General features: G+C 46.2%; 1 protein-coding gene across 2 annotated transcripts in view; it reads right to left on the bottom strand.

The window, feature by feature from the left end:
• The window catches only part of LOC124474117 (ecto-NOX disulfide-thiol exchanger 2-like), a 101976-nt gene that overhangs the window by 40717 nt on the left and 44703 nt on the right, over nt 1-16556 (bottom strand). For both annotated transcript variants that reach the window (XM_047030050.1, XM_047030129.1), the window contains exon 3: nt 7458-7601. In XM_047030050.1, coding sequence (XP_046886006.1) covers nt 7458-7601 — 144 coding nt within the window. The remainder of the gene's footprint in view (nt 1-7457; nt 7602-16556) is intronic.

Below are 16556 nucleotides of genomic sequence, written 5' to 3'. Positions count from 1 at the left end.
CTGTATGGGTACTCTAACCCCTGTAGTCATTCCTCACAATGTACTATGGAGGAGAACAACAAGAGAGAGAAGAGAAGGATGGCAGGATGATGATGAAGGTGATGGAGGAGGATGGGGGAGAGCAGCACCTTGTTAAAGCATCGCTGTGACAACCGCTGTGAGGCAGCTGCTGTGGGTCAGTAGAGACAGTTGGAGGTGGAGAGAGGGAGGGAGGGAGGGGTTGATAGAAGATGAGAGGGCCAGAACAGAGAGGTGACCAAGGTGTGTGCTAGTGTTGCTGGGTTAAAAAGAGAGATTCCTACAGACTACTATGGTGAAAACACTGACATAATGTCCTGAAAGAATTAACACAAAGTACAAACAATGACTAAAAATGTCATCTTACTATGGTATTCTTTAAAGAAGGTTTTAAAAACCCTCGCAAAGAGACCAATTCTCTGGAGGTCAAGGTGTTCTCATAACCTGAATTATTAAATGGTTTGTTACACATAACTATGTGGAAAATTGTCCTTGAAAACAGTTTGGAAAAGGGCAGGGACTTTCAAAAAATACTTAGCAGGTGACTGGATGAACCATCAGTCTATCACAGTCTATCACAGACATACTTCAAACATGCCCGTAGCTGCCAGTAGTTCCCCACGGGATGTTTATCCGCTCGGACCACTGGTTTGGGGAAAAAACGAATAACTTGGAGCATGGCAAGATGGATTCTTGCATGGTTGTGATCTCTCAAATTTGTCTGCAAATAGCTGTCTTGCAAGGTTGGTGTTCTTATTTCATTTCTAAAAAGCTTGAGCTCCAGTAGGCAGATCAAACATCGTCCACAGAGCAGCGTCGCTCCGTCCCTTCTGAGGCATCTTGACAGCCCTCTTCTTGTAAACGACATTTCCAATTAGGGAAATGGTGGAGGTGACAGTGTGACCGTCGCTGGCCCTTAGAAACCTCTTTTCCTTTGATTCAAACGCGGGCTAGAAAGAGCCTGGGGTCACTCCTGCTGCTCTGAGACTAAAGCTGCCGTTTGGTTCGCTTGGGCAGCGAGCTGTCAATGGGAGATGCATAATTCAACAGGCCGGCCTATCAGAAAGAGTGTTACTCTTCTGGTGTTTGGAGCCTGTCTCTAACAGAGGCGTAAATCCTCCAGTGGCTGCTCCCTTAATGAATAACACTGGGAAAAAACGACTAAGCAGCCTTTGCATTTGAAATTGAACTGTGATTCCTGAAAGCTCAGGAATGCTTGCAGGGTACTGGCAAAGGCTTTGGTCCAGGAGGAAGGTTCAGATTCTATTTCACCCAACCTAGAGGTGGGGGCTGGGGAGGAGGGATGTTGAATTAATGTTGCAGTTGAGGAGATCTGAGGAAACTGAGGGATGTGGTTAAAACGTTCAAAACATCTCCGTCAACTCTGACATACTCTACCACTCCCATGATTTTTGCCCCTGAAGCTCTCGGCTAGTTTCCGTCTCAAACCTCCTCATTCCTTTCTGCTGAGCCTAAGCAGTGGACTGGTCCATGTCCAATGTTTGATGTGGAGGACATTTCTCATCAACATAAACCACGCTGAAGGTAACAGTAGAACTCAAGTCTCTCCACTTCATGCTGCAGACCAGGTCAAACCAGCTGAGGACGGATGGTTTAACGGAGCGTTTCACACAGAAACACCTCTCCTCCCTTTACCTCCTCCCCAGTCTCACCCCCCTCCATCTCTCAGCTCAAAAACAAGTTCTTCCTCCAGGCTGCCAAATGACCAGATAACAGTTGGACTGCTGGTGGAAACTATTTAATTACATAAATTGCCTCAAACAAGTTTTAATTAGAATTACCGCCCAACAGTCTTTTAAGAGTCTACAATTGCTTGGTATAAAACTGCTTTGCCATGCAGTTTAGATAGAAGAATTTATATAAATAATCAAAGTTACATGCTGCATGTTGTTCATTTAATAACCTTCAGGAAGAGAGCAGCTGTTTGTAATCTACAAAACACTTACAAAAGATACCTCTCTACGGGCAGCTGAAATTATAAAAAAATAATTTACAAACCAACTGTGCAGCACTTTTGTTTTAATCTCAGTTAGGCAGTTAAACAGAATCTAAAGCAGAATTTATCATAACCATGACCACAGCAGGAAGACAAAAGTGATTCAGCGTCTCCAGTCCTGCAGGGCGGCCATGTTCCCCAGGCTGATAGACGGAGGGAGAAACTCATCACAGCTCTAATTGTTTATCTCCCCTCCAGTGTTGTGTCTCGGTGGTTGAAACAACACAGCCATCTCTTCTGATCATGTAGAAAACAAACTGGGCTGTAAGAGCTCATTCTTTCTCCTCAGACCAACCCCTACAACTAGGGATGCACTGATAACAAAAGTCTTATTTTCTTGAACTACTGGCCGATTCCTCGGTGCACCCCTACCTACAACTCCTGCAGCTTTAGAAGTAGCAGAGAGAGGATACAAGAAAAAGCACTAGTGATGGTAGCATTAGTTAGCATAAGTGTTAGCATGAGCAGGCGGAGGACTGGAGCCATTTTGTTCAGTGAGAGTGAAGTCTGTGTCCTGTGGCACTCTGAGCTTCTCAGATCCCATATTCATGTATTCAGGATGGAGAGAGCTGAGACACTGCAGCAGCCCAGAGCTCTGCAGTCCTGAGAGGAAGGATGGAGAGAACAGAGAGGATGAAGAAAACACTGACGGCGCATGAACAAGGGATGGAAGGGGGGAGGGGGAGAGTGAGAAAGGGAAAAGAGAGGCCTTTCCTCCTTTGATGAATCCATCAAGGATGCATGTAAGGGGAGAAGATGGAATGGGGTCTGAGAGTTCCACACATGCCCGGTTCAAAGGGAATCCCCATCTGATCCAAACACTGTTTGAATGTTTTATGAGAGGCGGGGGAGATGGGCCAGGTGGAGGGTTGAATGAGCCAGGGCCCTGGAGAGGCCAGCGAGGCCAGGCCAGCGGGACGAGGCCAGCGAGGCCAGGCCCGGCCATCCTCTGATGAATCCCAGGATCCAAGACCTTACGAGCAGGTCCTCGCTCGACACAAAACTGGAAATGTCGCCTTTCATCGCCCGTTCTCTCATGTCTCAAATTAGGCTATGCTAATCTATAATCATATCTACAGCAGGGGGGGGAAAAACATACATTTTCATCTGAGACGCAAGGTGCTCCCAGTGCTCAGCATACTAGTTCTGGTTGGTTAAACGTTGGATGAAGGCACAGAACAATGGTGCGACACAAGAGCACACCCACTTCCACCTCCCCCAGGGGTGGGCGAGCACACGCACAGCACCATGTCAACAGACTCACTTGTGTCCTCCGGGGGTCAGGAACACAGAAGCTCTCATATGTTCTCTCACGCCTGACTGGACTAAAACCATAGGCTGTGTTCAATTGAGTTCATACACCGACACACACTCGTGTTTGTGTATCAACATGCGTACTCGGCATGTGCTCCATCATAGAAGCCGAGAAAGAGCGAGAGAGAACGAGAGAGAGAGATAGAGAGCGAGAGCGAGAGAAAAAGAGAGAAAGAGAGAAAGAGTTAGGTTGGAGTGAGAGAGAGAGAGAGAGAGAAAGAGAGAGAGAGAGAGAGAGAGAGAGAGAGAGAGAAAGAGTTAGTTGGAGAGAGAAAGACACGTTCAGGTCTGACTGAAGCCTTGGACTCCCTGGGGAATACATCAGGAGAGGGCTCTTCAAAGCCTGTTATGCAGATTCAATCACCCAGCTCTGTCATCGTGTCATACACACACACACACTCACACTCACACACACACAGACACACACACACAAATACACCCATGCAGTTCACTCAGAATCACTGCACCCCGAGTTATGCCAACACAACACTTCATCAAACAGGAATTGCCAATAAAGTCAATCACCAAATAATAAAAAAGAAAGCTGTCAGCCAAGAAGAAAAAGAAACGTTCACGCAAAGACCAATTCAGCCAAGAGACCAGAACGGCATCCTCCTGTGCATGAGTCTATGCTAATGCATAGCCTTAACATTGTAACTCTACCTTGTCAAATCAGTCAGTGTCAGTGGTAACCCTGTCTGTCACCTCCTGCCTCCTCTGTCACAGAGACAATCACATGCAGCCGTAGATCTGAGCCACTGAGAGATGAGCTTACAGCCTGGCTTTACAGAGAGCCACGAGGACATTCTCCACACAGCCACAGTTCTCTGGGCAACACAGACACAGCCATATATCTCTGTGTATTTCAGACACAGCTTAGCTCTGACAGGTTGAGTAGCCCGTTACTTTGCTTACTTTTAAACTGCGCCACCCATGCCAACACCTGAGCAGAATCCAGGACCTCCAAATCAAGGAGACACATGGTAGGCTAGGTGTGAAAGCATGACACTTAGACCTACACAGTGCTTGAGAGTAAGCTTTTCTGCTCCTCAAGGCACCAAGGACGAAATCCAATCGTTGGAATCGTTTGGAGAGTACAGTAGAGAGAGAGAAAGAGAGAGAGAGAGAGAGAGAACCTGCAGTGAACCTGCAGTGAACCTGCAGACATGCCTGATTCTAACCTACACAGTCGCCTGTCCCCCACGAAACACCGCAGCCATGCAGATGCGTCATCATATCTCTGTCACAAACCCACACAGGTGCTTCTAGTCACACATGAAGCGATACAGACAGAAAGTAGCTGTAAGCCTACGCGGCCTGCGTCTTCCACCCACACAGCCCCAGTCCCCTGCGTGTCTCACTCCACAGTACACCACACACACACACACACACACACACACGCACACACACACACACACACACACACACACACACACACACTAACTAACACACACACACACACACACCTATTGTTTCATGTCCAGGAAGAGAGAACAGCCCTGCAGCATATCACTTGCCTTTCCAGAAGTAATCTAAAGCACACACTCCTCACCATGGGAGTCAGCAAGATGTTACCGCTCTTCAGCTAGCACTCGCTAACAGATATGGTACATGAGCCTGGACTGGAGAGCGAGGGTTGCAATTTCATCGCTATTCATAAAGACTAGAACCAACCAAGTTTCATGCATATGAAATATAGACTTTCTGTAATTTTACAGAGCTCACTGCAAATGCTATTGGGTGAAGTCCAAAGCAGAAATAAACTGGATGTATGGTTTAGGGAATACGGCAGCTTCAAATCTCAAAGGTTATTATCGTCGTCATGGCAACCAATTGGTTAACAGTGGGCGCTTGAAATGCGTTCATCAAAGCCTCAAGGCAACATATGTATATCTATGACAAATCAACCAGGCTGTAATTATTAAAAGTGACAATGGGTGTGCTGTGTATTAATCATCTCTTCTCTGAAGCACGTACTGCATATCAACAGGCTCGACGAAGGCTCTTTCACAAACTGAAAGCCAGTTTCTGTATGTGTCGACCCAGAAACACTGAGCGTCTTGCCGTTCCGCAGGCAGGATATCGATCCAGGTGGAGGGATCCCTCTCTCGGTATGAAACAAGACAGCAGCAGCCTGTCAGCAGCTGTCTGAGGGCTCTGACCTCAGCTGGAACACCCTGTCTGCCTGTCTGTCTGCCTGGCCTGCAGGTGGCTGGAACAGCCATACAGCAAGGAGCCCCGAGGCTCTGCTTAGTGGAGGATGTCTTCCAGCCAGAGCCAGTAAGATCCAGTAAGGATCCAGGTTCACTCTGGATAAAACTCCCTGGCAAGTGCTGGTTTGAACAGATGGACCCGTGTTCACTGCCCTGGGTGTGTGATGCGGTCAAATTGAGGATAACTGTACAGCCTAAACTCAGACACATAGACACATGCTCACACAAACAAGCGTGCACAAATAACAACTAGAAGAATGAGTGTCAGGGTGTGTGTATATGTGTCTCTCTAGCTCTCGTTAACTAACGGAGTGCCAAGCCCTAATGAGATGAATCTATCCATTAGGGTTGTTTAACGAGGGTAAATCCACATGGCTGCTAATTAGTCCTGGCTCGGTCTGGCCTCCTCAGAGGGCGGGAGGACTTCACCAGAGACACCAGAGAACATTAAAGGAGCTAAACGTGCTCTGCTCCAGATGCAGCAGATTGTCATCATTTAGCCGTTGTTCCATCATGAGGCTGCTTACTGCTGCAGGAGGGGGGGTGGAGGGCTGAGGGGAAGCATCTCTGTCACTCTGCTGCCCTCATCATGATCCTCTCCTCTGGTAAGAGGTGAACACAGCACGGAGGCCCTCCGACGCGCCACAATCCTCCCCGCTCCCTGGAACCTCCTCTGGTGACACAGCGCTAGTCTGAAGGCCACCGTTGTGTGGCTTCAAAGCAGCAGGTAAGCAGAACACGATTAGAGAAGCTGTTGCCAAATGACTGATTGCACAACAACTTGGTCATTACTGGAAAAGCGGGGCAGGTGGAGCGCTTTGATCTAAGGGGGCTCCGCTGGACATGATCAGAATGCAGTCCTTCTCCGTCGCTCTCGAGATGCTTTCACAAGATTAATTCTCCCCACCAGTCGGTCAGATTAGATGTGTGTTTCAACACTTTGATCTTAAGATAGATGATGGGTTTATATATCAGAAGAGAGCACACATGAACACAAACAGACACATACACACACACTGCAACCTCATTGAACATCGACAGTGCCGCCCATCATCCGGAAGGCTCCAGTAATGGGTTGGGAGAATGTCCATCAATCAGAACCAACCAGATGTTAAGGATTTACAACTGACACACCATGCTCGCTCTATGCGAAAACTGTGTTTAATATAGGGCTACAGTACTGAACAATGAATGCAATATAGAATATGGCCCATTAAACTAACAATTAATCCAGACCAATTACAGTCACCAAGACAGCAGAGAACAGAGAGCAACACCTCTCTGCCTTGAGGGCCTATTCACTCAGCTCCTCATAATGCAATTCATTAGAGGCTCTTTCTCTAATTAGAAGGCACACTCTCACTGAATACAATTGGGCCTCATTTAGTGACGGCAACACGTACACTCGAGCACACACACACACCTCCAGCACATCACTCCTTGTGCGAAAGGTCATTTCTGTGGAGGAAGCTGAAGGCATTTAAGACTTTTGATTGGCAGGTGCTGTTGGCATGGAAACAGCCAGACTTGGGTGTGACTGCAGCAATCACAGTTGAGCAGATTCCTGAGCCTTTCACTGACAAGACCCCGCGTCCAGGGATGCAAGTCCCTTAAGATGCAGGAAGCTAATGAAAAACAACAAACACCCTCTCTACCTTCAAAGTTACCCATGAACCTAAGGGAGGGGAGTGCTTATTTGAATACAAGCTCGAGTATTACTACCAGTTTCTGGAATTAAACTTTTTTTTATTTATATATATATAGAAATTCATATAAAGCACATATGTAAATGTAAAAAGCCGTCATAAAAACAAAGGCAGCATCTGCAGAGTTGGATGTACTGTGCAATCAGAATTCCTGTCAGTACTTGAGAGTCTAGAGCGTTCCTGCGGTACCTGGGGGCAGGCTGGGCCTCTTCCTCTTCTTGCTGTTCTCCGCTCCATTCTCCAGAGGACAGTCGGACATCAGCGGGCCGTTGGAGCTGCTGAACTGCAGGGGCTCGTTGTTGATCGAGGGGTCGAAGGGCAGCGTGTTCAGCCCTGAGAGACACAACACAACAAACGTGCTGTTAGACACAGTGGAGCCATTCTATCAGCTGCAGCATTTGCATACAAAGTCCTGGGAAGTTGGGTCTCGAAGTTGGGTCCGGGAACCTCGGTTTGGGAAAAACTATGTCCGAACAGGAGCTGTTCGGACCAATCAAATTCTCAGGGTGGGCTTTATACGATGATGGACGGATGATGGACAGTAACGTCATCAACCACGTCACCAAAGAGCGCTTGGGTTGAATTCGTTTTCAACAAACAACATATTACGTTGCTCTGATTGGTTGTAGGTCTATCCAATTGAGCGAAAAGGCATTAGTTTTACGAGTTTGGTTGAAACACGCCCCATACTCACAACCCAAGGGTGAGTTCTCAGACTCATATTCTGACTAGAATTATGAGCATGACAACGTCAAGCTAATAAAAACGCAACCTTGGGTTTAATCTTTTGAAAGGAAAAACATAACCTCTATGGTTCAGTTTCAGTTTGTTCAGAGTCCATCAAACACAGACCTGGGTCTGAAAAAGCACTAACTAATGAAGAACAAACCAAGGACTATACACACAAATATAACGCTATCAAGAACTCAGATCACACTATAGATAATGATCTTCTATTATGATATGCTTAACTTCCATTAGCAGTTTATCTAAATTCTGTCTCATTTTGAACAGCCTCAAGCTGAAATATATTTTTGATTCTACAGTTCTTGTTCCAGTGAGAGAGGGTAAAGCAATAAGGTAAGTGGTTTTCATGAAATATGGAAACAATGATAATGTGGATATTGACCTACATTTCTGGGAGAGTATAAACATTTTTGGGCGGTTTATGTTCTGAATCTAATGTATCAATAATTTATGGTATAAAATAGTTGCAATGTCATTCTTATTCAAAACAGGGTTTATAAGGCAAAACCTTTTCTCGTCAATGATTAATCTGATATCCAGGTGTTTGTGTTGGCTTTTGTTACTCCACAGGGAAAAAACAACTAAGAGGATGGAGATGGAATATCTGTATGCATGTCTGTTTTGCAGTGAAGACACATTGCAATCAAAACAGGCACTAAGAGTAATTTTAGTTCACCTGGGATTGCATGCGTGTGTTTGTTTGTGTGTGTGTAGCCATGCACAAATGCCCCTGCCTATATTATTTCTCTATTCTGTTGTTGCGGCCACATTTCCATCACAATAGGAAGCATCTTGTCCTCAGTCATCAGGGCTTTCCACTTGAAGAGAGGCGAGAGGTAAACAACAAACACACCATAAACTGTAGCAGGAAAAGTGCAGAATTGTCTCATGATTTGCCTCTTCTCTACTCCTTACAGCTAGTAGCCTTACCACTCTTTAAACTAAAGCAGCTCCACACACACACACACACACACACGCACCCTTGCTCTCTCTCTTCACCCTCTCTCTTCGCTAATCTTTTGCTCTGCCCATCACCAACCATGTAATGGGACTGCCCTTTCTCCCTGCTATTTCTTGCCAGATGAAAGTCTGCACATGTGTCTAAGCAGGACTCATTCCTTTCAATTCCCTGGTCATATTCAGGTGAATCCGGGATATTCTGCCTACTAAAGAGAATGCATTTTTTTCTCCAGATTACAGCATATGTGTGTGTGTGTGTGCGTGGTCCAGAGCCAGTGTGTCTTTGCTGGCTCACTGCCTCTGCCTCTCTCATCTCTCTGTGGTCATCATGTGTCTGCAGCCTGATGGATGGTCTGTTTGAGCTTTCACATCTGGACCCAGCCACAGCTCACAGCCACCAGGAGGAGAGGGGGAAACATCCCTCCCCTGACCAACGGAGGGAGTGAGGAAGACGAGGGTGCATTTGAACTGAAACGCTTGACGTCAGTAAAGAGGGAAATGAATGGTCGACGATCAACATGTGACCAGGAAGGGAGGAGCGGGAGCAATGAGAGCTCATGATATCACAGCGAACACGGATCAACGAGAAAACTGAATAATGACTTCACTCAATAGCATTGATTGAGTCAGAGGCTGTGAGCCCAGTGTGTGTGTGTGTGTGTGTGTGTGTGTGTGTGTGTGTGTGTGTGTGTCTAAGAGTGGGGGCTGCATGGTATTTTCCTGAGAGGAATGTCAAATCTAGGCGACAGGCCACAGGTCAGACCACACTGGTTCTTTCATACAGGTACACTCCCCTCCTTCTCTCCCTCTCTGCCATGTAAACAATATGGATCCCGTGCCCTGAACACTTATGTTCAGCCACACACCTACTTTTTATGAAATAACCTGAATCCCTCTTAAGCCCGCCAGGTCACTGCATTTCCAGTTGATATTTACAAATTATGTAGGGTGAGTGTGTGTCAGTGTCTGTGAGTTTCTAGGTGGTATGACCGTGAGTTAATCTTGCCAGAACAAGAAGAACAAGTGAAAATGTCGATTAGAGAGTGTTCCATCTGTCTGCGAGGGGAGGATGACACACAACCAGAACACATCACTGACCTCATGAATTGGATTTGCTTGTCTTTGACTTTTCCGCTCCATTACAAAGTCAAAGCCGTCTGTCCCCGAAGACCTGTGGGCCTCCCTGATGCACACTCATCTCCGTGGACTTGTCTTATTACCCAGCAAAGAGTCGACACAGCACTTCCACCTAGTGTGTGACTGGAGAAGATTCCTCCCTCAGACTCAGGAGGTCAGGTCTGTCTCTAGACGCTGTCCTTTAACCTGCCTACACAGCCCAATAGCACATACTTCATCTCCATTCAATAACCATATGCCAGCACTGACATCAGTTAGGCCTATTTAAGACACAATCATGTCCTTTATAGAGAGAAAACCTATCGAAAAAAAGACACAACAGATAACCATAAGAAGGTCTGTAAAAAAAAAAAAGCATAAGTTTCCTTTGAGTTATTCATGGTTTAAGCGTAGCTGCTGAGTACAACTAACAATGCCAGGTGTCAAAGCTTTCCTTTTCTTAGAAAAGCTGCATCCTCCCTTGGTAAAGGTATTGACCTACTGGCCTTTTCTATTGAATTAATGCTGGAGAAAGAAAACCCTCCAGAGCCAGAGATAATCAGAGGAGGCCAGAGAGCAGACTGATTTGTTGTCCTATTAGGAGATGTAGAGCAGAGGCTCTTCACACACAGCATCACACTGGCTCTGGAGTGCTGTCCCCAGTCTAAACAACTCTGAATAATATCTGAATACCTGGCCTTGCTGAGACCCCAGTGTCATAGTTACTGCTCTGGTGCTTACTGATGCTGTGAAAAGGCTGGTTAATGTGTACTGCTATGATCCATTGGAGGACAGAAGGTGATCTCTTCTTTCTGCTGATTTTATTACATTATTTGAAGTTGTTTGTCTGTGGAATTGCTCCACAGGGAGTCATGCCTTTGTGGTTATCAGCAGAATGAAGTTATGCAACCCTCTGACCTCTCTGATGGTGTGGTGTGACGATGTATCACCTGAATCGCCTGCTTCCTGCCTTGACAACAACAGCTTCCTGCCAGAGATGGAAACGGTCAATAAGGGTCACATTCTATACCCAGAAGTCATTAGTGACATGGGCCAGGGGTCATTCTAAACCCCAGAGGCCCACAGTACATTTGCTCTCCACCACACTGAGAAATAAACAGCACGAGGTTGGCTGTGATTGGTCAAGGTCAGGACACCTGACTCTGGTCGTGGCCTTTGTGTTGACAGTTGGCTCGTCAGGTGGCCTGGTCCTAAATTAGCCTCCACAGCTATGTTCTAGCTATGTTCCCTATAACACCAGCACTGCCAGCAGCTATGCTAATGCCAGGAGGGTGCTGATGAAATCCAGTCACAAGGCCTACAAGACTGAGCAGGAGATGAGAGCCAGCAGAGATCAGGCAGACAATGGAGGGGGAAAGCTCTATTCATAGTCTGTCCAGCAGCCTGAGGAGATCTAGCACATTAGTGGGGTCCAGGGCCCTGGACATTAGAACACCATGCTGACTATGTGGAGTGATGGATGCTCTGAGCAGATGGGTAAACAAGGTGGCTGACAGCTCCAGCTTAGCACGGCAGCACAAGCATGCTAGTCTGCTGGAGAACTTTCGTAAGGACATGATGACCTGAGCTTTTCAATTAGTGTAGAAGGAGAAAGTAACTGGATGTGAGAGAAGGAGAATGTTGATCAAAACCAAACACCGACGTGGAAGGAAAAAGGCCTCTGAGGGCTTGTTTGTGGGTTCTGAGCCCCATCAAAGACCCTCAGTCAGGTGAAGCATGAACCCCCCCCCCCCCCCCCCCCCCCCCCCCGGATATATCAATCAAGCTTTTTAGTTTCAGGTGGACAAACACAAAGTGTTAGAGATGGAAAAGGCTTTAATTGGCCAATCCCAGCACAGCAGGTTCTTTATCGAGTGTGAGGACCAAGGTGGACCTGAAAGAGAACATGCATCAATAGCTCCTCAGTTTGCTTCCACAACACCTGCCAGTGTTGAGGACATGAAAGGCCCCATGTCCAGTCTTGGAACCAACATACCATTCAAAAGAGGAAGAGTGTTGCTAGGGGCAAAGACTCGACTGACCAACCAGAAACTTACTAAACATGACCTGACTGTGGTCTGACTGAGTTTATAAAGTTTCAAAAGAAAAGTTCCCTGCTCTACATAGACTTCCATAATTGGTGCCCTTTGAGACAGAAGCATTAAAAGTCCTTCAACAGATGAGATAAGTTAGTGATATATTAGAAGTTGGAGAACAGACAGGCCGCAATTTTGGCCTCAAGGTGATTTCTCTGGTTCTTCATTCCAGCTCACTAATGAACACAGACAGACACAGAATCACTGAGTGGAACAATGGGGTTGAAGACTTATTTGGGCTGGTTTTTCTTTAGTCTTCATCGCATTCCTCCATCTCCTCTTCTATCTCTTACTGTCCTTCTCTTTCAGACATCTAAAATGGCTCTCATCCTGCAGAATGCCGTGGCGACAAATATCAATGGAGGGAGATTGGCTAAACCCTCTGAATTAGAGTATGAAGCGCTGTTAAAAGACTGTGACTGTGGCGAGCTGAGAGAGGAAAGGCCATGCAGAGTATTGGTGTACGGGGTCTCACTGTAACCAGTGGTGACAGGTATTCGTTGGCGATGGCTCTGGCTGCTGTCATTGTTCAATTTTAACACTTCAAAGGGATCTGCTGAGGAGCTGAGAGACTGAAGGGTTCTACAGGACCAATTGTCATGCCCACCTTCTACAGCTAAGCAGGGAACTGATAGAGAAAGAGCGATCCACACAATCCATCTCTCATGTCCCTCCTCTGGATCTCTCCCAGACACATGGACACTTGCATGGCAGCAGCAGACACCCCCACATCTCCTCAGACAGCCATGTTGATGTATCAAGCTGACACCTTTTGTGTGAAAATAGGCTTTGAGCAAACACAAAAAAACTCCTCGATCTGCTTACACATACACAGTCTATCACAGATTTGTTTTGTACTATTTTCTTTTTTTAAAGAGGCCAATAGCAGCTTTAAAGCTTTCCAGCAGCGCTTTGAGAGGGACGGCTGTCCAGAATGCAGTTGGTGTGGGGGAAAATGTTTCTTTGCGGTTGGAGTTAGGTGAGGAACGCACGCAGACACGCAGAGACCAGGTAGACCACACACTATTCCAATCAGGCCTCCAAGCTATATCATCTTGCAGTTCCCTGGAGATGATGTGACAGAGCTCAGCTCCAATACTCAGGTACTGTACGAAGACATCTAAGCCAGTACACACACGAGCAGAACAGAAGATAAGAATACACAAGAATGGAGTGAAGACTGAAAGGAAGCCGCGAAGAACGACTGTGCAGCGACCAGCGATTAGACAAGCACACAAGCAGGCAGGGGCTCACCGCCGGATCCTCTTGCTAAGCTGACAGGAGAGAAAGTCAGAAGATAAATACTTCTGCCGGTTGCTGAACATGAAACCCTGTCCATGCAGCATGTCCCTGCTCTTTCATTCCAGCTATGCGACCCAGCAAATCTGTTCAGGTCGGAGTCAAGGGTTAAACGACAACAAACTGCTTACAATAATGTCATCAGTCTTCATTATATCAGTGACAAGGGTAGAAATCTTCATCAGCCACCTCTGTCGTTCCTACATGCCTCTGGGGATCCAGTGAAGGTTAATTTATTTAAATCTCCCATCCACTCATCTCTATTCCATTAAACTAAACTAATGGATCTTTGGTTTGCAGTCTAATCAGCTTTCTACTGTCAAAGGCCCACATTTCCCCGAGAACTTAGACTGAGTGAGTTTGAAAGTGTTCATAGATAACGTTGCTGCTAATAAGGTCACGTTAACTCCTATGGACACCAATGCCTGTGTGTGCGTTTACACAGTTTTGTGTGTTACCCCATGGGTGTAACTTGCATAACCTTAACCTAATCTCTCCAATTACACTGCGCAGAGGACGATAAAGTCTGGAGGAGGAAAACATTTCAACTGCTGATTCTCCCCCTGGACCTCTAAACCACGGTCTGTCACCTTTCCCCTGAACAGTAAACCCTGTCCAGATAGAATGTGGTAGCAGCTATCTCATCATGATATCAGTACATGTATTCATTACGTCCTGATGCAAGGAGACCTTGAGGACATGTTCTGCATCATTATACAGCATGGAATGTCAGGGTTATGCCAGCTGACAGATGTTCCTATGGATATGACTGTGACAAGGCTACCACGTCCAGTTAATTGTCGATGAAGCCATTTGGCGGCTGTTTCAGATGGTTTCCAGCTGATGTCAAAGTGCCTCTTTGGTTCCGGTGGTCAGGCTGATGGGAGAGGCTCCAGAAGAGGACAGAGGAGTCAGAACCTTCACAGCCCAGCTGGTTGTGATGGGTCTCAGACACGACAGACTGGGTGATGCACAGGTTTCATGTCTCACCGACGGCCCATTCTCTACTCAGGCCTGAAGCACTTCTCCGGCTCCACAGGTCTGCTCCGGTTTTGCTGGCCTCGGTTCAACCATCTAAAACAGCTCTGGACTAATTTGAGAGGGGAAGGAGGGAAGGTGAGCAGAGAAGTGTGTGTCTTCAGGGGCTGACCCGCTCCCAGAGCCAGACGCTGCTGTCATTTACGATGAGCAGTCTGGAATAACAGCTGGGGGGATTGAGGCATGCAGCCCCTGTGACAGACAGCATGCAGCGCTCACCCTGTGACAGACAGCATGGAAGGGAAAGGTGGGTGCTGGGATCGTCCGGCGCAGTGCTGGGTCAGGAAATGCCTCCTGATTTAGACAGCGCTACTGGACACTGCCTCAGACACACAGTGGACCTTTTAGGACGACAGACATACATCACCAACTCACACCGTCTGCCATTCAAACACTCCATCTCTCTCTCTCCCCCCTGCTGTCTTCCAGTTCCTGTCCCTGTCCCTGTCCCTGTCCCTGTCCCTGTCCCTGTCCCTCTCCCTCTCCCTCTCCCTCTCCCTCTCTCTCTTTATACAGGTCCAGAGGTAAACACAGCTCTCAAACTAATGCTACTCTATTATTTGCTTTGCTCCCATTCATTGTTATCACATTGTAGGTTTTCCTGTAATGGAGAGAGTGGTGAACAGGTGCCCTGGCAAGCAGTCAAGTCAATAACAATGGAGAAGCATACAGGAGCAACATCATTACTGGGATTGCATTAAGCAGTGCATTACCAGACAAGTTCCTACAGACACTGACTGCTTTAAGAGGGCTGTGACATTGTAAAAGCATTGAATTCTCATCTATCTATTGGACATGTTATTGTTTTACACCGTCTCCACACATTTCTTTCTTGTGTGCTACAAAAATGTAACCCAAGAGAGGATTAAACTGTGTTAGGAGATTCAACTTTCATGATGGTATAAAGTAACGCTTAGATGGCACCAAATACTAGTGTTACCCAGACCCTCTCATATGTAATTCTATCTCATGAGATCTCCGTTTTTCATCCGACTTGACTTTTTTTTCAACACTTCTCTCATTTTACAGCATCTAAAATGTTCTGCCTCATTAGTTTGCCTGAACATGTTTAGTTCATAAAGGGATATGCTGTTTCGTTTTATCCAGAGATTTCATGGTCTGTTTACTCCATTGATTTGTCTTATGCTTGTTGTCATGCTTTATGTAATGTGCAACCTAGATTCTCTCTTAAACCACAATTGTTTCTATGTAGCCATGGCAAACAATTATTTATAACTGGAATAAAACAGCTCTTCTCCACGTAATCTGCATCTGAACTAAATGGGATGGAAGATGGATGGGTGGGAGAGCAAATAAACTGTTTAATTGAACTGGGCTGGAACTGGGACTTTCCAGTCATTCTTACTGTGTGAGTGTTTATCTCTCTAAGGATAGGTAAGCATGCGACTGCATGAGAACATTGTCCATAGTCTACATAGGAATGCATAACAGTTCAATTACCTCACGACAAATCAGGAAGGCAAGCGGGAAGGGTTCAGTTCCAGGATAACAATATAGTTAATAAGACAACCCACAAACCCCGACAGGATATTAATTGCATATTGTCTGAAAACGTTGCATTAGACTGAGATGAGATGGGCAGGATTTAAGGAACAATAAATGCAATCACATCAAATCAAATGGGCTCCCTCAGCTATTCACTGGTTTGACCTGGCTTAACCACAGTACGTTCACGACTTCAACGCCTTTCATACACACAGTAGAACAGTCAAAAACAGAACACAAACTCTCCCTTCAATGGAGGTCCAATACCAATTCTGCTAGAAGATTTGACAAAGAATAGTGTTCCCCTGAGGGTCAATTAATACCTCATAATTATTAACTATTTTGAGGGAGATTTCCTTTGTTGTTTCCCTGTATAATACCCAAGTCATTATTTGTGTATAATACCCTGTATAATACCCAAGTCATTATCTGTGTACAATACCCTGTATAATACCCAAGTCATTATCTGTGTTTTTGGCACCCATTTCTATCACCCAGCATCTTACGAGTAATTTGAGTAGTGTCT

Source organism: Hypomesus transpacificus, chromosome 1, assembly GCF_021917145.1.
Source record: "Hypomesus transpacificus isolate Combined female chromosome 1, fHypTra1, whole genome shotgun sequence".
Lineage (NCBI taxonomy): Eukaryota > Metazoa > Chordata > Actinopteri > Osmeriformes > Osmeridae > Hypomesus > Hypomesus transpacificus.
The sequence above is the reverse complement of the archived record's forward strand: the minus strand, read 5'-3'. Positions and strand labels throughout refer to the sequence as shown.